Raw genomic sequence first — 27,754 nt, 5'->3', positions numbered from 1 at the left:
ACCGTCCTCACGGCCAGGTAGGTCGGCCTAAGATACACTGATTTCAGCTATGCTATTCACATAGCTGAAGTTGTGTATCTTAGGTCGACCCCCCCCGCCCCCGCTAGTGTAGACCTGGGCTAAAGCATTTCAGACCTCAGGAGACAAAACTGTTCTGTGCCACAGGGAGAGACTGAGGTGCTGCCACTGTCCATGATCCGTGCAATGCCTGGGAATTGATTAGTTGAGCTATGCCCAGATGATCCCAGCAGAAGAACTGTGCTCCATGCTGCAGAGAAAGACCGTAAGGTCCCTGCCAATCTGACCTTGGGCAAAATTCATTCAGACTGCTAGCAATCTGTCAGACTCTGAGCATGTGAGCAAGATGTACCAGCCAGGCATCTAGAAAGAGAATTCTCTGTACCACCACAGAGCACTGGCCCACCCTAATCGGTGTCCCAGCTCCAGCTGGGGCAGCTCTGGGGCTTTAGAAGGGAGTGAAAACAAATCCAGCCCAATCTCCCTCCTACCCTACCCCACACACATAGGTTGTTGAATTTCTTCCAGAAACTGTGTTAAAGTAAATTATATCTAATCTCATCTTAAAACCTCCAAGTGATGATGACTCCACCTCCTTCTTGTTCAAATGTTTAATCGCTCTCACTGCTGAGCAACTGTGTCTTATTTCAAGGTTGAATTTATTTAACTTCAGCTTCCAGCTACTGTCTCTTGTTATGCCTTTGTCAACAGGGTTGAGATGCTCTTCTCCTCTGCACCCCACCCTGGCCCTGCCATCAGCTCTCTTTTCTATGTGTAAGAACCTACATATAGTGATCAAGTCACATCTCAGGCTTCTCATCGATGAGCTGAATGGCTTAAACTCCGTAAGCCTCACATGAAAAGCCTTGTGTTCCATCCCTCAGATCATTATTGTGGCCCTCCTTTGAACTTTTTCTAGTATTTCCACATCCTTCTTGAATAGTGGACACCAGGGCTGGCTACACTATTGTCTTATCAACAGTATATTGAGAGGCAAAGATCACTTCTCTACTTGGGTTACTAGGGAGGTGGTGGAATCTCCTTCCTTAGAGGTTTTTAAGGTCAGGCTTGACAAAGCCCTGGCTGGGATGATTTAGCTGAGGATTGGTCCTGCTTTGAGCAGGGGGTTGGACTAGATGACCTCCTGAGGTCCATTTCTGTACATCCAAGGATCGCATTAGCCCTTTTTGAGACAGCATTGTGCTACAGAAGTGGTTCTCAAACTTTTGTACTGGTGACCCCTTTCACATGGCAAGCCTCTGAGTGCGACCCCTCTCCCCATAAATATATTAGATAGTGTTTTTAATTTAACACCATTATAAATGCTGAAGGAAAAGCAGGGTTTGGGGTGGAGGCTGACAGCTCACAACCCCCCATGTAATAACCGCGCGAACCCCTGAAGAGTCCCAACCCCCAGTTTGAGAACTCCTGAACTACAGGGCTGTGCAGACAACTTTCATTACATTGGCATAAAACTGGAAGAACAGAGGCATAATCAGATCCTGTATGCTCATTTTCAAAAAGTCAGAGCAGAAAAGTGCGTCACAGCCTGTTTTTTACCTCCTGAATCCTTATCACCAAGCAGTTGAGCCTGGAATCCTTGATTAATATTTGTTTACATTATGTTGGTCTCTAAAGTTATGAGATGCGTTATCTAAAGTCAGCACAATTTCCCCCACCTACCCTTACAGAAAACTCACCCATAAATTATTGTTGTGCATGGGCGTGTTTCTTACGGTCATTGTGTGTTTTCTGTTTGAAACAAACATTGTCTGCTTACCAGTCATATTATACCCCTGTCAAAAGTCATGTTTTAGGCGATGAATAATCAAATGGAGGCAAAGCCAGTCCATATTGGCAGACAGGAAAGAACCGTAGACAGCAAAAGAAAGTTTGCACTTAAATTATGACTTTAGGCTCCAGAAATCTGGTCTCTTAGAACAAATGCACAGTTGATGCTGGTAGATTTAAAAACCTCAGACCAGATCCTAGTGTACCTCCACTGACACCAAATGACCTATGCAAAATTACACCAGCTATAAATCCGGTCCTTTAATCCAATGGCCAGTTACAGCAAGTGCTTGGCTACTAATCAATGTTTCAGTTCCTGGCAAGTCCAAAATTAAGAAAAAAAAATTTGGGTCAACCTCAAACCAACATATTTTAAAAATTTTCAGTGAATAAAAAAATAGGAAGAAAATTCATTTCAGCTGAAATTTTTTGCCCCTCTCTAGTCACAATCCTTTGTGTAGTAAGGGCTAGATTTTAAAGGCATTTAGGTGCCTAGTGTGATTTTTTTAAAATAGCACCTCGGTGTCTAACTCCTCTTGATTTCAATTTCTAGGCGCGTTAGGTACCGAGGCATTGTTGAAACACCTTGTAGATGCCTATCTGCATGTTTAGGTACCTCAATGCCTTTAAAAAGCTGGACTTAAGTCTCTAGCTTCTCCTAATTCCTCCCTCCCTGCTTTTCTTTCCTCTCAGGGGCTGGAAGCATAGACTTTCCCGCATACATGGCTGAGAGAGAAAATAACTCAATAACTACCAGGGGCAATAGGCATGGCAGCCAATAGGCGCTTAGATACATGGTGATGAGTATCCCAGAAAATAAATGCACATCCTCATTGAAATCAGAACATTGGCCACTGTTTGCATAGCTGAGACTGCTGGCATAGGCGCAGAATGCTGGCAATCCCTACTGAAGTTGATGGGAGATGGATGAGGGCACTCGGTGCTTGTGGGAATGAGCTCATACGTTCCCGGGCTACTCAGACACCACTAAAAACAATGAGGCATCCTGGTGGCACCTTAGAGTCTCACACATTTATTTGGGCTTAAGCATTCGTGGGCTAAAACCCACTTCATCAGATGCATGGAGTGAAAAAAAAACAGTAAGCAGAATATATATTATAACACATGATAAGATGGGAGTTGCTTTACAAGTTGGGGGTCAGTGCTAATGAGCCAATTCAATTCAGGTTGAAGTGGCTTGTTCTCAACAGTTGACAAGAAGGGGTGAATATCAAAGGAGGGGAAATTAGTTTTGTAGTGCTAACGAGGCCAATGCAGTCAAGGTGGCCCATTTCCAACAGCTGACAAGGAGGTGTGAGTATCAGCAGAGGGAAAATTACTTTTTCTAGTGACCCATCCACTCCCAGTTTTTATTCAGGCCCAATTTGATGGTGTTCAGTTTGCAAATTAATTCCAGCTCTGCAGTTTCTTGTTGGAGTCTGTTTTGGAAGATTTTGTTGTTGAAGAATTGCCACTTTTAAGACTGTTATTGAGTGTCCAGGGAGATTGAAGTGTTCTTGGTGAGGAATAAGGGGTGGGGTGGGTCAGTGGGCTACACCCTCACTTTATCAGGTTATGATGGTCCACTGTGGGGATGAAGGGTGTATGTGGAGGGGGTTCATGAAACAGTCACTCGCCACACAACCTCCACGTAAGAGCCCATCACAATCACAGTTCTTGCATTCTTCTGGGTGCAAGGACTGCATGGAGTACTCCTGAAGGCATTCTGCATCCAAAAAAATAAAATTCTGTGCACAATATTTTAAAATTCTGCAAAATTTTGCAAAGTTTATTTGTCAAATGAATGTGGAGGCTCCAGCATGGCACTGGGGAGCACAGGCCATTGGCTGCACAAATGTGGGAGATCAGTCTGCAGCTCTACCCTGCTGGGACATGGAATCAGTGGTGAGGCTGCACCCAACCCTGACACAGTGCAAGGACTGGGCCTGCCCCAGAAACACCCCAGGGCCCTGCCCCTCTGTGCCAGATGCAACAGGAGTGGGCAGGCAGGCTCAGCAAGGCAGGATCCAAGTGTGGAGGGGCTTAGTGTGGGGGTATCCAGGTGTGGGTTGAAAGGGTTCTGTGTGGGGCAATCTGGATGCAGGAGGCTCAGTGGGTGATCCAGGTGCAGGGGAGAATCTGGATGCACAGGGGCTTGTTGGGGGGGGATTCTGGGTGCAAAGGTAATGGGACTCTGCAGGGGGGTCCAGGTGAAGGTGGTTGGGGCTCAGCAGGGTGGGGTCTGGATGTGGGGGGGAATAGAGCTCAGCAGGGGGCTCTGGTTGTGGGGAGTTCAGTGTGGGGGCTCTGGGTGTAGGAGAAGTGGGGCTCAGTGGGGTGGGGATCCAGGTGCAGCTGGTTGAGACTCGGTGGGTTTGGGATCTGGATGTGGATGGTGCATCAGGGTGGTCCAGGTGCAGGGGGAGTGGGGCTCATTGTGGGGGTGTCTGAATGCGGGACAGGGTGAGACACGGTGGGAAGGTCTGAGTATGAGGGGTCTGAATGCATGGGGGTTGAGCAGATGGGGGTGCAGCTCCCTGTACAGGAATCCCTCCCCCTGAAGCTAAGGAGCGATGGGTGCAGGAAACATGGGGGTGGGGGAAGTTTGCAGAGCTTCCTATAGCTGGGGGAGGAATCTGGGGGTGGGTCTGACCAGGTACTGGATGCTGTGCAGGGAAAGAGGAAATCCCATCCTCCCCAGCCCAGCCGGGACTGGCAGCTGAGTCTGGCACAGGGTACAAGCCACCAGCCAGGTCTTCCCCAGTCACACCTCCTCCCTCACAGAGATTTACCTCTCTGCCAGCTGCCCTGGGTACCCAAAACATACTGCTGGGGAGGGTCGCATGACCGCTCATGTGGCTTCCCTTTGTTTCCCCCTCAGAAAGTGGAGTGCCGAGCCCAGAGGCCCTCCCGATTCTGCCCCTTACCCCACAGCCCTTCTCCCGTTCCGATCCCCATTCTGCCCCTACTCTGCCTCTTTCTCCCAAGGCTCCGCCCCTTGCTCACTCCTTCCCCCTGCTCCGGTGCTGCGGCCCTGAGACCAGAAAAGCTCTGTGACCCCACCATATCCCTGGGGCTGCAGCAGGGAGCACGAGCTCCTCCAACCCTAGAGGCATGGTGAGGGGAGATTTTTCCAGGGGCCCCAAATCCTCCACTGCCCCTCCCCTCCCGTTGGCATGAGGTTTGAGGAGGCTTAGCCTCTCTCAGCCTCCATTATGCACCACCCTTGGGGGCAAGCAATGGGGCGTCTCTCCCATGTATGGTACCCAAAGGTTCATGGGGAAAGCCATTCCCAACCTTACCAGTCTCCGGGCAACCACTTTGGCCAGTTCCTTAACTTCCTCTGCCCCGGCAACACTGCAGGCACAGTGGCCATGCTGCAATTCGCCCACCTGACCCTTCTGACTGGGCTCACAGAGCAGGCACGGCAGGTTACTATTGCTCCAGACAGTAAAACTGTCCCAGGTCTGCACAGTGGTGTAGGTAAGGGCTGTCAGCAGCGCTATGTTCCCAAATGCCATGCTGAGCATTCGGTTCACTGTTAATTCCCAACACCAGCAAACCATGAAACTAACACAGCTGGGCTCACCCGCTCCACACTAACTTGCTGCTATGTCACAGCCTCAGCCCCAGCTCCAGCCCCAGCCTTTCATCGGGCCTTCCATCGGGCCTTGCACCTTTTCAGTTTAAGCTCGTGAAGGCTGAGACTGCCACTTTATCTGTGTTTGTGCAGCATTCAGCACAACCGATTGTAATCTTTGGTCCTGTGACCCTTGCAGAAATGCTTACAGATAATACCAGCTGACTCAGAGACCAGGTTATCGCCTACTGACTTATTAACAACTCTTCCTGCAGCGCATAAAATTTCTGCTAGCTTCCTTCATCCAAATAGTGACCCAGCCAGATCTGTCTGAAGTTGTAAATTCTGGCATGATTACAGCCTCCGGTGATGCGATTGTAAATTATGAATGAGATGAGGAAAAAACCACTTAGCAGTGTGATTAGGAGGCGTGGCTGGCCACCAGCCCTGACATTGCGTGTTGAATATGTACCCAATGCTTTGACATTGGATTTAATGGTGCAGTTTTTTCACAGGTGCTTATGAAATGAACTCGAAGTCCAGTTAACAAAGTTGCATTTTGTGTATACATTAGGGAGAGCTCTGTAAGCACCTGGCAGTCTGTTCCCTAAAAGCTTGAGCCCCTGAGAAGGCTGGGGTTAAACCATTGTTAAACTAGACTTTGACGACAGTGGTGCATCGCAGCCTGCAATGATGTTGTGATATATCATGTGCCTGTAAATATTCCTGTTACATATGGGGCTGCTTGAACTCTGTGAATCTCTGAAAAGCAACCAGCCTGCTGGCCTATCAGAGTAACTTTCATATTCTTTCCCCTTGGCGATTAAATCAAAGGCAGTAAATATCATTCCATTGCAATTTCATAAAGAAGAGCACCCTGGGCCAGCTGCCCAGACCTCATTTTTGTCAGGTTAGTTACTACTTTCATGACACTTTGTTTAATCCAAACAAACAGTATGAGTAACGCTGGCAGAACAAGTTAAGCCACTTGCTGGACCAGTGTGCAGAAAAGAGGCTGGAGACTTGGATCACGTGTAGGGAAAAAGTAATATACTTACTTGGTGAGAGGTATCAGGAAACGAAACCTTAAAATACCTAGCATGTTGTCTCCTGTAACAGTGCCACTGAGGTTACTTTGAAAGGGAGTCCCAGCCACAAACCGCAGCCATTCTCCAGGCAGCAATGACAACCCAGCCAGTTCATTAAACATCCTGCATTGGGAGCAGGCAGACAGCTAGTGGAAGAGAGAAAGACTTTTAAGATGGCACGAGTTGAATTCAGGGAGCTTTCCTCAGGGAAAATTGGGCAAATAAATGAGATTACACACCTGGGTTTCATTTACTGCCTTTTCATCTGCAAGAAACGTTAGACTGGATTTGTAAGAGGCACTTTAAAGTTCTGAGAAACTCTCAGAAGTTGGGAATGAAGAAGAGCAGCTTTCAGCTCATGGAAAGCCAGACTATCCTCTCCCAGCTCAGGTTGGTTCCCCAGTGTATGTTTTCTACGGTTATTTTGTATCCGCGAGCCAAATTTGTTTTCAGCCAGTGATTTGACAGCAAACTCTCAAATGCTGTAGCGCAGGAGGCAGAGCTGGAAGCAAAGTTGGTCTTTCTTGCTTTCTGAGCTGTTGCGGCTTAGAGATGTGTCGATGAAGGAGTACAGACACCTTGGAGTGAGGGCTGGCTGAATATTTCCCACCCAAACTTTTTTCAACCTAAAATTGGAGGTTTGCTCTAATGGGTGGAAACTGTCTGCTTTTCTTGAAAATGTTGGATTATGGGTGGGGTGGTGGCTGAAAATCAAAAAAGAGCTCGGGTTTCTAGCTCTGGGTTTTGCAGTGAACAGCTGAAATGTTCTGCTGGGAATTCTGACAGAAGCAACTTTTTGGCTTGGCAGACATTTTCTTCAGGAAAATAAGATCACTTTAGTTGCCTGCCTTCACAATGTGAGAAATGCAGAAAGAAAGTTTGTAGAGGAAGTAGGAAGGACTAGGGAATCCAAAATTAAAGTGATTAGAGATTGTTTAGAAGACCTTGCTTGAACTGCCTTTGGGACAAAACTAAGCAGAGTTAGATCTAAACAGCTCTGGGGCGTCAGGGACTGTCTGGGGTAGGGGAAAGAAGAAAGAAAGAAATTACTGATGTTTACCATGTTCTCCCATCATGTTCTCAGTCTCCAAGGGTGTTAGTCTCTTTCACTGTATTTGTCATGCTGACACAATAGCTCAGAAATGTTTCATTACCTCTTTTCACTGTTTTTTTATAATGTCCATATAAAACACCATTGCTGCTGAGATAACTTAAAAGCTACCTTGAAACACAAACCTACAGGGGTATTACCACAGACCCAACAGACTGCTTGAGAGAGAAGCTTCATGTTCTGCAAAAATAATACTTTTGCGCTAAGTTTCATTTCATGCTATCTCAGCACAAAGGATCTGATGTGACAGGTGCCTTTTGCTGTGATAACCAATAGTGCAATTAACTTGCTTGTATACCATTTTCTTAATTTTTGCTTAATTTCAGATTTGGGTTAATCCCAGGAAATTTAGATCTATGTTTATTAATGACATGCTAGATAACATAATGTATTGGAAGGAAACATTATAATAAAGAATATCAAAACAATGCATTCATTCAGCAGGAAAATAATCGTTCTTATTACTCGTTCATATGCAAACAAGAAGGCATATGACAGTTCTTTGTACCATCCTGCTCTGAAACAAGATAAATTTAGAAACCTGTTTAGATATACTGTATAATTAAAATGTACACCTCAGTGTTTACCTAATACATAAATAAATATTTATGTTTTAGTAATAACACAATTAGTATCAGAAGGGTAGCCATGTTAGTCTGTATCCACAAAAACAACGAGGATTCCGGTGGCATCTTAAAGACGAACAGATTTATTTGGGCATAAGCTTTCGTGGGTAAACACTTCTTCAGATGCAATGCAATTAGTGCATGTCTCCTTTGGCCAACTACCAAAGGCACCTACTAAAGATACAGCTCATGGGACGTTTGCTCTGAGTTATGTGGCTGCCCTAATGATGTATTTGGGGAAAGAATCTGACCCATAGTGTCTGCAGTTACACACAAGATTGTGAATAGAGGAACGGGGAATGCAGAATTTCACAAGGCGCTGTCTATGCTCAGCGCAACGGCTATTTTTCATGATGGTCAGTATTGGTTCATTGTTTCCTCTCCCCATCTGTTTGCTTTATCCACCTATGGTTTGTTTCAACTATAAGCTCTTCAGAGCACGGGATGTCTCTGTGTTATATGTTTCCATATCACATGGAGTCCTGACCTTTGGGTGCCATAACAATATAAATTATTAATTAGTAGTAGTAGTAGCAGTAATAATAGTAATAATAAATATTCTTCTCATCTATGCTTTGTGGATTTATGAATGTGCCTACAGTTAACGGCATAAATTTCCCCTATACTTCATAGATCTCAAAGAGTTTGGGCATATGGACTAATAGAATTTGCATGAAGACTACAGAGAGTCTTTCATAAAGTACCATAAAGCGTGCAAATATTTCCATGTGAATTTGTCTGGCCTGCAGCCACAGTGTGTGATGGGTCTGACAGTGGGAGATTACAAGCATTTTCCTAACATTTCATGAAGTGAGGTTTGTTAGTTAGCAAGGGGCACTCTTCCCCTGGAATCAGCATTGAATGGAGGTCCTGGCTTGGTATGAGGGATGCTGGTATCGGTGAACAGCATAAGGCACTGGGCTGTGCATTAATGATTTCCACAGGGTCTGGGGAGAAGGATCCACTCAGGACAGCAGCACCTCGCCATCCATAGGACAGAATGCCAAGTGGGTCCATATAATTGGGTATCACTGGCTCCACCTCTGTCTTACCAAAGTGCCTCCTTATGAGCTGTTCCAATAGAGTTACTCTGGATTTACACCAGCGTGACTGGCTCTCCTCCAACATCCATTTCCTCTGCTCCTGCCCTTACACCGAGGAGCATCTCAAGCAGAAATCCCATGACCAGCCCGACTTCCTACACTACAAATTCATTCTCTGCTCCTTCAGTTCTGCCATCTTCCTAGCTAAACAAGTCCACTTTGCCACCTTAACCAGATCTCATGCCTGCAATCCCAGCTGCCTTTTTACCATCTTTGACTCACTCCTCAAAGCGTTTGTTCCTCCTGCCTCCACTTTCTCTCCACACAGGATCTCACCAATTTCTTCCACAAGAAAATGGGCAAAATAGGACACAATCTCCACCTCCCCTCACTTGCCCACCTTCCCCCTTCGCCTCCTACAACTCTTTCCTCTTTCTTCCCTGTTACAGACACAGAAGTTTCTTGGCTTTTCTCCTACTGTCCACGTGCCCCTGTGACCCCATCCCATCTCCTAATCTCCCCAATGCCCACTCATATCTGCTCCCATACTCTTTTCTGAACCTCTCACTCTTCCTTGGCTTTTCCCCTCCCCATACAAACATGCTGCAGTCCTCCCATCTTAACCCCTCTTGGCCCCTTCTTGCCTCACCAACCACTTCCCCATCTCCCTTCTATCTCTGAGCTCATGGACTGCACGACTGGAGTTCTCCTCCAGTTCCATCCTAGACCCTCTCTAATGCAGCTTCTAACCCTAGCACTCCACTGAAACCGCTCTCACCAAAGGCTGTAATGACCTCTTCCTAGGTAAATCTCAGAACTAGTTCTCTACCCTCTTCCTCCTTGACCTGTCAGCCACTTCAACACAGTGGGCCGTGGTCTTATTCTTGAAATCTTGTCCTCCTTTGGCTTTTGTGGCTCACACTTTGCTTAGTTCTCCTCTTACCTCTCTAATCGCTCCTTCAGCAAGTGCTTCAGAGGATCCCCCTCATCCTCCCCTCCAGCTTTCCTCAGGGCTCTGCCCTTGGTCCCTTATCTTCTCCATCTACAGCTTATATCTGAGCAATGTCATCCACAAACACAAACTGACCTGCCCTCTCTGTGCTGAAAACTCACAGATCTACCTCTGTACTTCAGGCCTGCCTCCTTCTGTCCAAACTAAAGCCTCAGCTAGTCTCTCTGACTTCTCCTCCTCGATGTCAGCTCAAGCTCAACATGGCTAAAACAGAGCTCATAATCTTTCTCCCCAAACCCTCCCTCATCCTTCTTTCTCAAGCCCTATGGACAGCATCACTATCCTGCCTGTCATTTGGGCCCATCACTTGAGCCGCGTCTTCAGTTCAGATCTCTGTTATGATACCCAGGCTATGTCTAAATCTTCTTTCTGCATAACATCACCAAGATACAGCCTGTCCTATCCATCCACACAGCTCACACTGTCCTCCAGGCTCTCGTCACCTGACACTGCAATTAGTGCCCCCTCCTTCCCTCTGGCCTTGACAAATGCGATCTTGTCCCTCTCACATCCACTCAGAAGGCTGCTACAAGGATGATCCGAGGAATGGAAAAACTGCCTTATGAAAGGAGACTCAAAGAGCTTGGCTTGTTCAGCCTGGCCAAAAGAAGGCTGCGGGGGGATATGCCTGCTCTATATAAATATATCAGGGGGGTTAACATTAGGGAGGGAGAGGAATTATTTAAGTTTAGTACTAATGTAGGCACGAGGACGAATGGGTATAAACTGGATATTAGGAAGTTTAGACTTGAAATTAGACGAAGGTTTCTAACCATTAGGGGAGTGAAGTTCTGGAACAGCCTTCCGAGGGAAGTAGTGGGGGCAAAAGACTTTTCTGGCTTCAAGACAAAGCTTGATAAGTATATGGAGGGGATGTTATGATAGGATCGTTAATTTGGGCAATTGATCTTGGATTACCACCAGATAGGTCTGCTCAATGGTCTGTGGGGAGATGTTGGATGGAATGGGAACTGAGTTACTGCAGAGAATTCCTTCTTGGGTGCTGGCTGGTGACTCTTGCCCACATGCTCAGGGTTTAGCTGATCGCCATATTTGGGGTCGGGAAGGAATTTTCCTCCAGGGCGGATTGGCTGGGACCCTGGAGGTTTTTCGCCTTCCCCTGCAGCGTGGGGCACGGGTCGCTTGCTGGTGATTTCTCTGCAGCTTGAGGTCTTCAAACCAATTTTGAGGATTTCAATAACTCGGTCCTGGGATAGGGGTTGTTATAAAATTGGATGGGTGGGGTTCTGTGGCCTGCCTTGTGCAGGAGGTCAGACTAGATGATCAGATTGGTCCCTTCTGACCTATGAGTCTTTGAGTCTATGAGTCTATAAGGATCATTCGACCTGATACTTTGACCATGTCTCCCCTCTTTGCATCCTTCTGCTGGTTGGCCTTTTCTATTGGGTCAGACATAACCTACTTGACTTCACTTTCAGGGCTCCACCCTCACAGCCTGTCCTTACCCTACCTACCATCTCTCATTTGCTATGGAAATGTCAGCTCCCACTGCCAATCAGCCCACGATGCCAATGTCCATTGCCCACTTATTAAATTATCAAACAAGTGCCTTCGTACTTGCTCCCACGCTGCCTCTCCCACTTGGGAGAGGTGCCCTGTAAATGTCAGCAAAGCGATCTCATTATCTACCCTTAATTCGCTCCTCAAAAATCTCTTTTGCCATGATGCTAACAACGGCTAAACTGCTGGTGTGCAGAAACTCCTGCCTGTCATGCTAACTAGTGCTATCTCTTTGTTTCCTTGGGCTTCCCCATCGGGCTCTATCTATTTGTTGTCTCTTTTCTTATACTTTAGATTGCAAGTCCCTTGGAGACTGTCTTTTTGTTCTCTGTTTGTACAGGACTTTGCACAATGGGCCCCTGGTCCCTGACTGGGGTTCATAGGTACTACCAGCGGTGTATTAATGCCTAGGCCGACAAGGCCTAGGGTGGCAAATTTGAAGGAGTGGCAAATTTGAGCACCCGCGGAGAAGCTCCCCTGCTCCAGCTCGCTGCCTCTGCAAGCGTGCCGCCGTGTCCTGTTTCTCTCCCCTCCCTCCCAGCGCTTGCGCCACGAAACAGCTGTTTCATGGAGAAGGGAGGGAGGGGGAAGGAGAGGGAACACGACGAACTGGGGGAAGAGGTGGGTCCAGGGTGGGGATTTGGGGAAGTGATCCAATAAGGGCAGGGACAGGGTGGAGCTGGGGCGGGACTTTGGGCGGGACGTTGGGGAATGGGGATGGGGAAAGGGTGGAGTCGGGGTGGGGCCCGGGGCAGGCAGGGAGACAATTATTTCAGGGCCTAGGAGTGGCAAAGTCATTAATCCGCCACTGGGTACTACAGTAATACAAATAGTAAATAACAACAAAAAAGAGCAGAATTTGGCCCAATAGCTCCAAATGAGTTATGATTACACTGATTCTCCTCTTGCTTACTCCAGCGTAGAGCAGGAGTGACTTCAGTGGCGTTACTATAGATGTATACTGGTGTAAGCAAGAAAATAAGCTGCTCATTTTTTTTCATAGAAAAGCTTTTTTTTCCCTTATGAAAAAGAGCCTTTAGAAGGAAACAAACATTTGTACAAAAAAAATTCCTCCACGTTTTCCAATGATTTGATTAAATGAACCCAACATACTTGATGTTCGAAATCTGAAAAATTGCTGGGTTTTAATTTTTGTATCTTCATTCACCTCCTGTCCCTTTTTACTGGGAGTAAGTTTTGTTCCTGCCCCTCACAATGGCGTCCTTCTCTGTTTTACAAATGTGTATCCCCGTGGATAGCTTCTCCAGGAAAGCAGGCTTCTTTCCTCCTTGTCTAGGAAGAGGATCCGGAAACATGCCGCGTTGAAAGCGGTGCATTGGCCTTACATTCATCCTTTACACTAGCTTGAAGCCGACACCTTTTAGAAACTCTTCGTTGTTCCTGAACATTATTGTTACTATTAGAGTAATGCCTAGAGGCTCCATTGTGCTAGGTGCTGTACACACATACACAGTAAGAAACAGTCTCTGCCCTGGTGACCTTACAGTCTAAATAAACGAGACAATGAGTGGGAGATGAAACGGAAGCAAAACAAGAGGTGAGGTGACTCAGTCAAGAGTGCACAGCAGAGTCAGGCATAGAACCCAGCACTCTTAAGTCCCACTCAACTGCCCTAGCCACGAGACTAGTCTAGTCTCAACAAGCTAGTAACTGCAATGCTGATCATGAGAATGGCACTCATAGCACATTGCTGGTAAAAACCAGACACTCCGTCTTGTCCTGGGACTGAAACCTCTTTGGGGCAGGGACCATTGTGTACAGCACCTGCCAGTCCCTGAACAGCACCTCTAGGTGCTCCCGAGTAGGTAGAACAGCAATGAAAGGAATCCTTTTCTCTCCCTTGGCAGGTAGCAGAGCTCACACATTTCAGGGGAAAGTACTACAAGCACACAAAAAAAGCCAGGAAGCCTTTTAGGGCCAGGATACCCTGGGAAAGGGAGTTGAAGGACAAAGTCATGTGGTAGCAGAGAAAAAGAAAGTACATCATATAAATAAATATTTCCCCCTCATTGTGGCTTGTTGCTCACCTAGCACTACAGTGACCATAATTTGACTGAAAATAGTGCTTTTCAATGGGGTTTATTAATGATTTTCACTATATAAATCAATAGAAAAATTCCTAACCTTTTGCTATATTTTTCCTTCAGGTTCTGCAATAAAATATTGGGTGAAATGCCGTCCCTGGGCATGACAGTCTTCTGCTTTCTGCTTCTAATTGTCACCACGTCTACCCATGCTTTGATGGAAGTTAATTTTGACCCATTCGTCTATCTCTCAGTAAGTAACTTTCAACTTTTATGGTGGTTTTCAGTTGGTTTATAACGACGCTTAACTCTACGATAACCAGATGTCTCGATTTTATAGGGACAGTCCTGATTTTGGGGGTCTTTTTCTTATATAGGCTCCTATTACCCCCCGACCTTGTCCCGATTTTTCACATTTGCTGTCTGGTCACCCTACCTAACTCTTAAGTAGCACTTTTCCTTCCATCAGCCTCAAAGGAGATCAGTGTCATTATGACTTGCCCAAAGTCAACCAGGAGACCCAGGATCTGAACATAGGTCTCCTATTGTGCCCTGTCCACTGGGTCAAATGAGAACAACTTGAGGAGCTGCTGGATTTTGCAATGTAGCCATCCTTTATAAATGCATAGACAGCTAAATGTCCTGCTCCACTGACTGCAGAAATAACCCACAGCAACCAGTAAGTGCAGCCCCAACTCAACACATTCAGCGTAAACTGAGCAAGACGTCATATTTCCTGCCTTCTTACCATGTCAGGCTATTGGCGGCTTAGTTAGCTTGGTTTAAATGCTCGCCCTGTGGGCTATGCTTGGGTGGGAATTTTGTCAATAGTTGTGTGTGTGACAAGTTGGATCACAGAAAGCCTCTGGGAGCTGCCACCCGATGTGCCAAGACTACTTCCACCCGTGCCTTCCCTGCCAGCTCAGGACTCCAGCATCCTGTCTTGCTGAGCCAGACACTCCCGTCTGCTCCAACAAAGGCCCAGGGTCTGAATTACTTACCCCAAAGCTGCAGGTTTACCTGAAAGCAGCAAACAGAAGTGTTCCTGTCTTTAATACTCAGATGCCCAACTCCCTATGGAGTCTAAACCCAAATAAATCCGTTTTACCCTGTATGAAGCTTATTTAATTATAAGTAAAAAGTGATTTTATTAAATACAGAAAGTGGGATTTAAGTGGTTCCAAGTAGTAATAGACAGAACAAAGTAAGTCACCAAACAAAATAAAATAAAAAGCGCAAATCTGTGTCTAGTCAAATTGAATACAGATAATCTCACCCTTAGAAACGCTTCATTAATTTTTTTCCTCAGACTGAACACCTTCCAGGCCTGGGCACAATTCTTTCCCCTGGCAAAGCTCTTGTTCCAGCTCAGGTAGTAGCTAGGGGATTCTTCATGATGGCTCCTCCACTTTGTTCTGTTCCACCCCTTTATATATCTTTTGCATAAGGCTGGAATCCTTTGTCCCCCTCCGGGTTCCCCCCCATCCTTCTCAATGGAAAGACACCAGGTTAAAGATGGATTCCAGTTCAGGTGACATGATCACATGTCACTGCAAGACTTCATTGCCCACTTGCCAGCACACGGGTATACAGGAAGACTTACAGGTAAAACACAGCCATCTGCAGACAATTGTCCTGGTTAATGGAAGTCATCAAGATTCCAAACCACCATTAATGGCCCACACTTTGCATATTTACAATAGGCCCTCAGAGTTATATTTCATATTTCTAGTTTCAGATACAAGCATGGTACATTTATACAAATAGGATGATCACACTCAGTAGATTATAAGTTTTGTAATACCTTACAAGAACCCTATTGCATGAAGCATATTCCAGTTACATCATATTCACTCATTAGCATATTTTTATAAAACCGTATAGACTGCAACGTCACAGTGTAGACAAAAATCCGGCTCCCAGTACCCTGAGAGCAGGCACTGGAGTAATGTCTGGACAAAAGCGTCAGCTGCTATGATAATGGCGTCTCCTGTTTAAAACAGAGCTGGGACTCAGATCTAGGTTCAATTTTCACCTCTTCCATCGTCTTCCTGTGCAAAATGTCTTTTCGCTGTGCCTCATTTCCTACCTGGCAAATAGGGATAATATTTATTATGGTAGCACCTACAGGCCCCCAGTGTGCTAGGTGCTCAACATACACGTGGTAGCAGGCAGCCCCCACCCCGAAGGGCTTACAGTCTAAATAGACAAGACAAAAGGTGGGAGGAGAAACCGTGAAGTGAAAAGTCTTACCCCAGGTCCCACAACTGGTTAGTGTAGGGAGAAGGACTATAACCCATGTTTGCCAACTCCCAGTCTAGTATGCTAATCCTTAGACCTCGTAATACTTCCTTTCTTGTTTTTTGGCTGTAAGCTCTTTAAGGCAGACACTGCCTCTTGCTCTGTGTGTATCTACAGAGCCTAGAACAATGCGGTCCTGATCTCCACTGGGGCCTCAACATACAACTGCACTAGAAATAAATAATAAGATGAAGATAGCCTGCAGGGAGAAGTGGTTGTGGCGTGTTGTGACCCCACTGTAGGGTTCTTGGGCAATAGACCCCACACACACACCTCGCAGCACACATTCTTGTGCAGATCCTCATCATGGAGCACAATTCAGCACCACACACAAGGCACAAAAGCCCCTTGTGTTGGGCCATAACTTCCAGATCTTCTACATGCAATGGGAACCTCGCATTCCCACTGTGTTTCGGAGTGTGAGTGCCTATAGAGAGGATTTGTTCTTCAGTGGAGCAGATTTAAGGAGGGAGAGAGAGCTCTCCACCCCCTTTGCACCACTGAGATGGACTTTGCACTAGTACTAAATACAATGGAGCAGAGAGGAACCTAGAGGAACAAGACAGAGGAGGAGCCAATGGCTAGAACCAGTGTTGGGGAATCTCTGCATAAAGCAGTTATCATAGGCAGCTGTTGGTGGACTGGGCTGGGACATCAATTTTCTCCCCCTTATTTCCCCACACTAAATCTGTTTACTTGGCCTTAGTGTGATGAGGAGTGATTTTCACCCTGTCTGTACTAGCGGCTTTACTGAGTTAATAGGTTGCCCAAGATCAGGAGCTAAAGGCATCAGCTCTCTCATTCCACCAGCACCTCACTTCCTACAACTGACGACTAACAGGGAGAAGGTACCTCTTTTTGTTTTGTTTTGGCAGGCTGTTACTTAACCACAGTGCTTTGGGTGGAGAACGTATATTGAACAAAAATATCTGATATCCTAGGTTATGTTCACAGCATACACACAAAGAAGATAGATAAAAACCATACAGTGTTCCTTCAGGAAGGTTGTGATGTAACACTGCTTTACTTTTTAGAATTCAGAACCCTAAGACAAGAACCTCAAAACAGAGAGAGACAAAACTGCCAGCTCCCTAAAGCAGAGAGGCCCAACTCAACTCACCTTGCTCCAGCCTGGCTTTCTGCATAAGACATAGATCACACACTTTCCTTGGGGGCAAGTAGGACCAGGCAACCCTTTAGGATTTAATGTGACAGCTTGTATTTTTTACCCTCTTTTAAATATACCACCTCTAACATTTATATAGTATCTACAATTCAGAAGGGTCCCAAAATGCTTTGCAAACAAACCAACTTCACCAGTTCCTGAATTGCAGCCACCTCTTGGTGCAACGTGGCAGTTGTTTAATAGTGCACAGCAAAACGACAATCGTTTCGGAGAAAAACTTAAGACTTCTTCCTACAGCTTCAAACTGAGGGAGGAAGTGGACTTAGGTAAGCATCATGTAACTGTTTAAGCAGAAATTTGGCCAGGAGAAAGGCTCACATCCCTACTTGTGCAGCAACATATGCACTGGGAATCTTTACAATGAGAACTGATGTAATCTGAGGAGGAAGCAGCTCTAATCACACACCACATGGTTCCTTTGTGTGATGAAGTGTCTTAAGGGGTGCCAAGCTATTCACCAGCTCTGTAAATAAAGGTTTGAATTAAGTTCCACAAACTGGCAAAGATGCAAACTTCCTGCCTCTGTATTGCCACTTGTTTTTTTCGCCCATCACTAAGAATGGTGCCAGTGCATTCTAGGGTATGATATAAAAATAACACATGCTCTACTCTACTTGGCAGACCCCTGTATGAACTCGGCTGCTCTATGTCCCTTGTGCCATCATGCCCCTGTCTAAAGCATGCTAGTAATGGCCTGTGAAATAGGTGGCTCATCTGCTACCTAAACGGAAGCAAAGATTTTTCAATTGACTGGGATGCCACCAGTCCTTCACCTGAGGGGGATCCAGAGAGAGCTGATAAAACTCTGCGCTCCTGCTATTGGGCTGGGGGAAACTGGACCCCCAGATTTAAAAAAAATTCAGCTAAGTGCCCATATCCTTAGCTCCAGTTCCCTTTCCCTGTCCCCCACTGGGCTCCTCAGACCTTGGCTGACATTCCTGTTTCAAGGCATGTCTACACTACAAAATTCAGTCGACTTAAGTCGACATACAGCCACCGCAGTAGTTAAATCAGTTGTGCGTGTTGGCACAGCACATCCTCACTAGTAGCACTTCCATCAATGCTGAGAGCAGTGCACCCTGGGTAGCTATCCCACAGTGCAACTTGCCAGAATCTAGTACCGGGTGTTATGGGAAGGGCTTTCAGTGCCTCATGGGGGCAAAACATTCCCGCAGGGGTGACTGGGAACATGGAGTGAATGTCCCAGAATGCAGTTTTCTCTACATCCCGTAATATTTCATGCCTGTTTTCAAAAGCCTAATATAGCCATGCATCTGCCATCTCTGGACAAGCATGGATCCCGCACAGCTCTGCACTATTGTGGTGAGCGTGGCAAACACAACACACTTGATCCTGCAGTATTTCCAGACCCACTAGAGGAGCCGCCACATGGAATATGGCAACTTCCTTTCAAGTAGCTGGAAGCCATGGAAACAAACAATTCCTGGTTGCTGTTGGCAGTCACAGAACAGAAGAACATGGTGGAGTGCCGTTTCTGGTCCTGAGAAACAAGCACTGACTGATAGGATTGCATCATTGTGCAGGTATGGGCTGATGAGCAGTGGCTGCAGAACTTTTGTATGTGCCGGGCCAGTTTCCAGCAATTTTGGGAGGAGCTCTGCTTAGCCCTGCAGCACAGCGATACAAAATGAGAGCTGCATCAACAGTGGAGAAGTGAGTGGCGATCGCTGTGTGGAAGCTGGCAATACCAGACTGCTACAGTTGAGTCGTGAATCAATTTGTAGTTGGGAAATCCACCTGGGGGGCTGCTTTGATCCAAGTCTGCAAGACAATTGATTGCCTTCTGCTAAGATTGCCTTCTGCAATCATTCTATGATTCTAAGAAGGACTCTGACTCTGGGCAATGTGCAGAAGATATTGGATGGTTTTGCTGCAATAGGGGTTCCTTAACTGCAGTGATGCGATAGATGGCATGCATATCCCTATCTTGGCACCAGACCACCTTGCCACAGAATACATAAACAGAAAATGATACTTTTCTATGGTGTTGCAAGGATTGGTAGATCACTGGGGATGTTTTTACCAACATCAACATGGAATGGACCGGGAAGGTGCGTGATGCACGTATCTTTAAAAATACAGTCCTGTTCAGATATCTGCAAGCAGACACTTTCTTTCCAGACCACAAAAATCACCATTGGAAATGTTGAAATGCCCACGGTGATCCTGGGAGATCCAGCCTATCCCTGACTCTCATGGCTCATGAAGACACCTGCCCAGCAGCAAGAAACATTTCAACAATCAGCTCAGCAGGTGCAGAATGATGGTTGATGTGCTTTTGGCCATTTGAAAGGGCACTGGAGCAGTCTACTCACTAGGTTAGACTGCAGTGAAAAAAAAATATTCCCATGATTATAGCTGTCTGCTGTGTGCTTCATAATATCTGTGGAACAAAGGGAGAGAATTTTCCGCCGCATGGAGGGTGGAAGTGGATCAGCTGTCTGTTGATTTTGAGCAGCCAGATACCAGGACTATAAGAAGAACTTGACAGGGAGCTTACGGCTCAGGGAGGCTTTGAAAGACTGTTTTAATAATGGCCATACCCCCAGCAATGTATGTTGCTTTCCTGTGTTGTGCCTGCCACTGTGTTTTTGGCACCCTGGTCTGAACCATGCTGTGAGTGGAGTAATGTAACCTTGCAAATGCATCACTTTCTATGATCTCTGAATGATATACCTCCCCAGACCTCTACCCCTCACTCCCTTCCTGGAGCCAGGGAGAGAACCTAGGAATCCGTACTGACAGACAGCCCCATTCTCTAAGCCCTATTCCCTTGCCAGAGCCAGACAAGTCTCTGTCCCCGCAAGCGGCATGAGTAGGCAGTGGGAGGGAGCTCGCACTAGAGATGTTGCATGCTGCTGAGTTGCAGCCTCTGGGTGCTCAGTGCTGGTCTCCTCTAGCCTGACACAGCTCCTTGGCTTTCACCTGGTACTGCTGCAGGTATCTCTTGCAGCCCTTCTCTCCCTGTAACCCAAGAGTTCTGCTTGTAAATGTCCACATTTCTACAGCTAGATCTGAGTTGGGCCTGCTCAGGTTCTTCTCCCCACAGACACGGGCGATTCACCACCTTCTGTGTACTCTAGGCTAGAGCACATTTGGAGCATGGACCTGGCATGCTCAGTTGGTCAGTTGCTAGGTGAGCTCTCCACACCAACCAAACAGGAAATGAAAATTAAAAAATTAGCAGTCCTGTAAGGAGGGAGGCGCTTGTTCCTGTGTACCTGGCTGCTGGGCAGAGGAGTTGAACATGGCAACCAGAGCAGTCACAATGGGTCATTGTGAGACGCCTTGTGGAGTGCACTTAAATCGATGCAAGCAACACAGTGTTTACTCTGCCATTGCATTGACCTAACTACGTCTGCATAAATGCCATGCCTGTCACAGAGGTGGAGTTATTAAGGGTATGTCTACACTAGAAACGTAAGTTGACCTATATTAGGTTGACTTACAGCCACGGCAGTAATTACTGCAATGGTGCTTGTGCACACTGCACTCCTTGGGTCAGCGGAGCGCATCCTCTCCCGGGGCGCTTCTGCCATCGTAAGAGGGAAAATGTGGGGAGCTGAGTGGCTGGTCTCTCAGCTCTGTTGTCAGCCCTGCTGCCCAACAGGCTCACAGGCTCCCAGTGGACTGCCCCTCCTCCCTCACATTCCCCTCTGGGAGCAGGGAAAGCCACCCTGAGCTTCTCGCCCCCAGGAAGCATGGTTCACTGCTCTGGCTCCTCCCCGCCTCCCCACCTTCTCTCTGGGGAGTAGGGCAGCATCGGCAATTTCACAGCTTCGTTCCTTATGTCGACCTAACTGCATAGTGTAGACCAGCCCTCAGTCTGCATAGCAGGAGAGTTACAATGGCAGGAAGGACCTTGTAGTGTAGACCCTGACATTTTTAGGTCAACGTAGGCTGTTTTATGTTGACCTAATCTATAGTGTAGACCAGGCCTCAGAGGCCCTACAGCAAGGTCAGTCCTAGCCCAAATCCACAGCCTTTGGGAGACTCAGGTGGGAGGACCTCACAGGCAGTGTCTTCTCGCTAGATCCACATGCTCCCCATCAGCTTAGACAAATGACTTTATGTGTGTCAAACACTCTTGGCCAAATGTTGACGTGGCATGGAGCAAGAGATAGGATGGTGCAGTGGTTAGGACTCAAGCCTGGGACTTGGGAGAAGCAGGTATTCAATTCCCTACTCTACCAGTGGCTTCCAGTGTGACCTTGTTTAAGTCACTTAGTGTCTCTGTGCCTCCACTCCCCACTGTTAAAATGCTGCTACCTTATGGGTTGTTGTGAGGAGAAATCCATTAAAGATTGGGCAGTGCTCAGATACCAGGGTAATAGAAGAACCTTAGATAGATAAGTTGTGCGGTTTATTTTGAAGTTCTGTATCTTTAGGTTGACATCTTTCATCCAATTTTGTCCCTAAGTGTGAGTACAGCGTTCCCTGGTGTTCTGCTTTCACAGAGCTTCCAGGTGATGGACAGGAGCTGGTTTGAGCTGATCTGTAGTAAAAATGAGGTGGGATTCTGTGTGTTGGTTTTCTCTCATTGTCTGACAGGCTGGAGGCTCTCAGGTTGCAAAACAACAACTGGTTACTCATAGTTGCAATATCCCTTTAATAAACATTTCCATTGATAGGGCACATATAATTATGAGCCCAATCCTCCTTGTAGTGAGGCCAACGAGTTTTTCCATCAATTTTAATGAGAGCGGAAGCAAGGCTACCCACACTGACCTTTTAATACACAGTATTACTTTGCTGTCAGAAATTATGATGACCAAAAATGATCTAAGATTTACCTACAAAAAATGGGTTAAATTATCATAAGAGTCAAATTAATAGAACCTTCAATATAATCACATAGTGAGTAACAGCATGATCTTATTATTGTAACCCTTGTCACTCCTTGCCCCATCTCCCCGATTGTGTCTTACTGTCATTGGTCACGTCATGTTTAAAATTAGATAGTGAACTCTTTGATACGGATAATTTCCATGTATCCATTCTATAAAGTATGTACGGTTCATTTGGACTCAGGCGGCTTAGAGGCTTTGTGCTGGGCCTCTGCAGAGGAGTGAATTTCACCCTGGGACACACTTACGGGGAGTGTACAAGTAATCAATAATAAGAAGAAGAAAATAAGGAGATGTCAGTGCATTAGCATGAAATCACTGGCTGCTTTTGATCTGTGTAAGCATGTGGAAAAAGATGATGGACCAAACTCTTAGCTGTGCTATCTGGCAGAGTTCCATTGTCTTCTCAGTTTTCTCCAACTCAGGTATAATAAATAAATTAATATAAAGCTTATACAACTGCTTTCTTTTTTCAGCCTGATGGCGAAAATGGAACAAAAGAGAACGTCCCAACAGAGCTGCACAAGCAGAAGCGACAGGGTATGTCAGCACTGGCATTACAGCAGGTTTTCTTTAGGTAGCAGGGGAACAGGTCTCCTGGGTCATTCCTAGACATAGCGAGTGGCAATGATCAAGCCTGTGAATCATTGCAGTGCAAACCTGTGGCCAATCACAGATGAAAGTGTCTGAACATATTTTACTATGTAGCTCCTCCCCCAAGGAATGGCTTATGCCACCTCCCTTTTCTATCCTTGGTCACTCAGTGTATATCTCCACTGCACACTAAGGGTATGTCTATGCTACAGCCCTAAGTCGACTTATGTTAGGTTGACTTATAGCCACCACACTAATTAATTGATATCCACGTTCCCCTCCTCGTGTCGCTGGGCGTGTCCACATTAGGAGCGTGTCCACCAACTGAAGAGAGGCAGTGTGAGGGGCTGAGAGCTATCCATGCCTTGCCCAGAGCCCAGCTGCCCCCGTAGCTCTTGGCTCCCCACTGGTAGGGGTGGGAGGCAGTCGCCTAGGCTTCTCACCTCCCCACCCCCAGCTGCCACTGTCTCTGCTGATGCTTCTGTGTTGCTGTTGCTTCAGTGCCACCACTGGCTATGTACTGTGTCTCTGCTGCCACTCTGCTGCCACTGCTGGCCGCCATCTCTCTCTGATGTTTCTCTGCTGTCCCCAGCCACTGCCGCTGGCTACTCCTGCAACATCAGGTTCTGAGGTTCCACCACTTCACCCAGCTCTTAGAGATTGCAGCAGATAGAGGGTAGTCTCACAGCCACTGCAGTCTCTATGTTGTCTTTCATTGTCCCCACTCAGAGTATAAGACTTAGGTTTTACACCGACTCAGACATGACATCAGCTCTAGGAATAACAGCCAGGAAGAAAGACTCTCCACTGAGCCTAATCTACTCTGTCATTAAATATTGAAGAGAGGCAGGTCCATTGGTGTCTAGACGTCCTTAGGCAGCCACTGCCCAACCAGATAGAACCAGCTGTCCCTATCTGCTCTCATTTTGTTACTGGGATTTGGCACTCCTAACCCACTCGCTTAGACAGTTCAGTTCAGTTTAGGGTGACTCCCTCTGTCAGTGCATGCTAAGCACAGTTCTGCAGCCCTTACTTATACAATAAGGATAATGACATTTCATTACTCCTGCATTCCAATTTACATTTTTTTTATTAAAGCTAATGTTAAAATTATCGAATACACAGATTATAGGGAAAGCGTCTGTACATCTGGATATAATGCTTACATTGTCAAAAAGTGCAAAATTTGGTTTAAAAGTCATAAAATACATATAGTACATAACCTGCAATACCCCAAATTTAGGTTAATACATTTAATAATACAGTTTAGATACTGTCTTAGCATCCAAATATTCGGGTAAATCATCCATAAAAGGTTATACGAAGAGTAGCTTATGAAAAGCAAATCTAGCAATGCGTGTAGATTGTGCCTCAGTAACTGAGAATTTAGGATAGGCTGTCCCTCAGTAACTACAACACACCAGAGAAGTATTTCAGTTACTTTCCCAGCTTCACTTCTCAGTAGTACTCCAGCTCCTCTCTCCTGGTATTGCTGATGTCCGGTGATGTGTTCTAAATAGATGTCTCTTGACCACCTGATGGTGTCCAATACCATGAGTCATATGATACTAGAGGGATTTGTAACCCCAAACCAACCAAAATTGATTGTTTTGGCAAAGCAGCACCATTGCGCTGTGCACCTAGGCGTGTCTATGCAAACGCAGTCTGCTCTTGAAGTCTTTTCCCCCGGTGTGTCACTAGCTGTCAGGGGAGTGCTCATTCAGACCCTGCTTACACAACTATATAAGTCAAGTAAATGGTTTGAGAGAAAGAACGAACCCCTTTACAGATCTGGGCCAATGGATATTCAGCTGGGATGGATATGATTGTTGGGTCAAAGCGGAGAAACAGCTTTAACTCCCTTCACTCTGATAGATTTCAAACCACTGAGTGGGTTTCCTGTTACTCTCTCCTCCTTTGATTGCCCACTCAGAAGCAACGATTTGACCCTCTGTCAGAAGTGCAGGCAGATAGGACAGGCACATGGAACAGAGCTGCTGAGTAAGAAGGGCCAATATTACACTTATTTGCCTCAGTACAACCTCTCATTAGCTCTTGTTGAATAGCTATAGAAGCACAGATGCTAGTCTGGAAGTCTTCAGTTATTATAATACATCCTAACACATCCATCCTTTTTCTTCTCAGTCGCTACATTTGGCCTTTCCCCTATGGAATACAAGATTGACATTGAGATCAGTTATACAGATCCATCTCTCTTGGAAGCCATCAAAGATTATTTCAAGAATCTTAGTTTTCCAGTCATAGTAAACACCTTAGATGCAGCAATGAACATTTCAAGCCTCAATGTTACTACAGGTGAGTCAGTTGCTCTTCTGATGTTCTGCACGATGCAGTGGCTTGTCAATAATTTGATTGATTGCTATGTGAAAGCAATGAACTCGTAATGTTGATAGACCCTGCTTGTCGGCAGGCAGGATTGAACCTGAGACCTCTGAAGCTTAGTATATGAGCCTCTTCCGCATGAACTGAAAGCCACATGGCTCTTAGCTAAGGCCATAGCAGACTCATCAATCTCTAGCTGGGCTAGTTGCCTCTAGAGGGGGACAAAGCACCACACCAAGCAGGCCTGTGTTACAAATCCAGGGCTGTTTCTGTTACCTAGGCTAACATCAATTTCCAGAGTGTTGCACTGTGGGTAGCTATCCTATAGCTATCCCATAGTTCCTGCAGTCTCCCCCACCCATTGGAATTCTGGGTTGAGAGCACAATGCATGATGGGGCAAAATCAGTGTCGCGAGTGATTCTGGGTAAATGTCATCAGTTATTCCTCCCTCCGTGAAAGCAACGGCAGACAATCATTTTGATCCCTTTTTCCCTGGATTGCCCTGGTAGACACCATAGCACAGCAACCATGGAGCCCGTTCAGGCTTTTTTCACAGTCACAAAATATGTCTACTGGATGCTGCTGACAGATGCGGTACTGCAGTGCTATACAGCAGTATCCCCTTGCCTTGGCAAGTTAGCAGAGATGTTTACCAGTCATATTATACTGTCTGCTGCGTTGCAAGTTGGCAGTGATGGTTACCAGTAATATTGTACTGTCTGCTGCTGCCATGGATGCTCCTGGCTGGCCTCGGTGAGGTTGGCCAGGGGCGCGTAGACAAAAATGGGAATGACTTCCCAGGTCATTCCCTTCTTTATGTTTTGTCTAAAGATAAAGTCAGTCCTGCTTAGAATATCAGGCAAGTCTACTAAAGAACCAGAGAGGCAAATGGCTGCTCCAGGTCAGAGCCCCAGACATGCCACAGAAATTATGAGCTGCATGCCATTCTAGGGGGTGCCTGTGCAACAACCCCACCCGTTGCTTCCCTCCTCCCCCACCCATCCTGGGCTACCATTGCAGTTATCCTCCCATTTGTGAGATGAAGTAATAAAGAATGCAGGAATAAGAAACAACACTGACTTTATTGAGATAAAATAGGGGGGAGGCAGCCTCCAACTGCTATGATAGTCCAGGCAGGACTGAATCTCCAGGTGACAAAGCTTAAAGAAGGGAATGACTAGGAGTCATTCCCATTTTTGCCCAGGTGCCCCCAGCCAACCTCACCGAGGCTAGCCAGGAGCACTCACGGGATATTGATGATGACGGATACCAGTCATATTGTACCATCTGCCATCAGGAAGGGAAGGCAATGGGATGCTGCTGTGTAACGCTGCAGCACCACGTCTGCCAGCAGCATCCAGTAGACATACAGTGACACTGAAAAAAGGTGAGAAATGATTTTTTTCCCCTTTTCTTTCATGGGGGGGAGGGAGGAGGATTGATGACATATACCCTGAACCACCCGCGACAATGTTTTTGACCCTTCAGGCATTGGGAGCTCAGCCAAGATGCAAATGGTTTTCAGAGACTGTGGGAACTGTGGGATAGCTAAAGTCCTCAGTCCTCCCCCCCTTCCTCCGTGAGCGTCCATTTGATTCTTTGGCTTTCCATTACTCTTGTCACGCAGCACTGTGTTGAGTCCCTGTTGTGGCCTCTGTCTATCATAGCCTTGGAGATTTTTTCAAATGCTTTGGCATTTCATCTTTTGGAACAGAGTTCTGATAGAACAGATTCATCTCCCCATACAGAGATCAGCTTCAGTATCTCCTGTACGGTCCATGCTGGAGTTCTTTTTTGATTCTGGGACTGCATGGTCACCTGTGCTGATCAGTGCTCCATGCTGGGCAAACAGGAAATGAAATTCAAAAGTTCGCAGGGCTTTTTGTGTCTACCTGGCCAGTGCATCCGAGTTCAGATTGCTGTCCAGAGCAGTCACAATGGTGCACTGTGGGATAGCTCCCGGAGGTCAATACTGTCGAATTGCGGCCACACTAACCCTAATCCGAAATGGCAATACCGATTTCAGCGCTACTCCCCTCGTCGAGGAGGAGTACAGATATCGGTATTAAGAGCCCTTTATATCGATATAAAGGGCTTCGTTGTGTGGGCAGGTGCAGGGTTAATTTGGTTTAATATTGCTAAATTCGATATAAACTCATAGTGTAGATCAGGTCTGAGTGGGAAGGATCCAGCAAGACAGAAAAATTCATAGATAACAGCACTTTCTGGTCTTTGTATTCCACACCTCTCCTTCTTACAAAACACTGACATTAGGAGAGGCCTGAATGCTCCTCTGTGCCATAGGAAGAGAGGGAACCTGAGAAACCCTGTGCTAAAACCTTCTGCTATGGCTTTAATACCACAATAATAATAGCAGTCTGATTTACTTTTATGTTTCAGAAAGCTGCAGCACCAATTTTCAAAGTGTTTACTTCCCTCTAACGACATTTGGAATGTAAATCACTCTGAGAGGCTATGCTTTGTCCCTAGCATGTGGACACACATTTCATGGGCTAATTTTCTTTCCAATGTGATTCCAAGGGACATTATTAAAGAGCAAAGAATTGAAGAACCTTTATTTTCCCACTAGTTGTTATACAAAATTGCAGCTATATAGTATTTTCAA

The 27,754-nt window shown here is 46.2% G+C and overlaps 1 protein-coding gene across 6 annotated transcripts in view; it reads left to right on the top strand.

Annotated features, from left to right (window-relative positions):
• Positions 1–27,754, top strand: part of ADGRF5 (adhesion G protein-coupled receptor F5) — a 78,076-nt gene that overhangs the window by 16,241 nt on the left and 34,081 nt on the right. For 4 of the 6 annotated variants that reach the window (XM_030555301.1, XM_030555299.1, XM_030555300.1 and 1 more), the window contains 3 exons: positions 13,959–14,088; positions 22,667–22,730; positions 24,930–25,100. In XM_030555301.1, the coding sequence (XP_030411161.1) occupies positions 13,984–14,088; positions 22,667–22,730; positions 24,930–25,100 (340 nt within the window). In that variant the 5' untranslated portion in view covers positions 13,959–13,983. Of the gene's footprint in view, positions 1–6,520; positions 6,868–13,958; positions 14,089–22,666; positions 22,731–24,929; positions 25,101–27,754 lie in introns of those variants that run through there. The other 2 variants (XM_030555297.1, XM_030555296.1) reach the window with 1 other exon arrangement.

Source organism: Gopherus evgoodei, chromosome 3 (genome assembly GCF_007399415.2).
Source record: "Gopherus evgoodei ecotype Sinaloan lineage chromosome 3, rGopEvg1_v1.p, whole genome shotgun sequence".
NCBI classification, from domain to species: Eukaryota; Metazoa; Chordata; order Testudines; family Testudinidae; genus Gopherus; species Gopherus evgoodei.
This window is presented reverse-complemented; position numbering and strand designations above follow the sequence as displayed.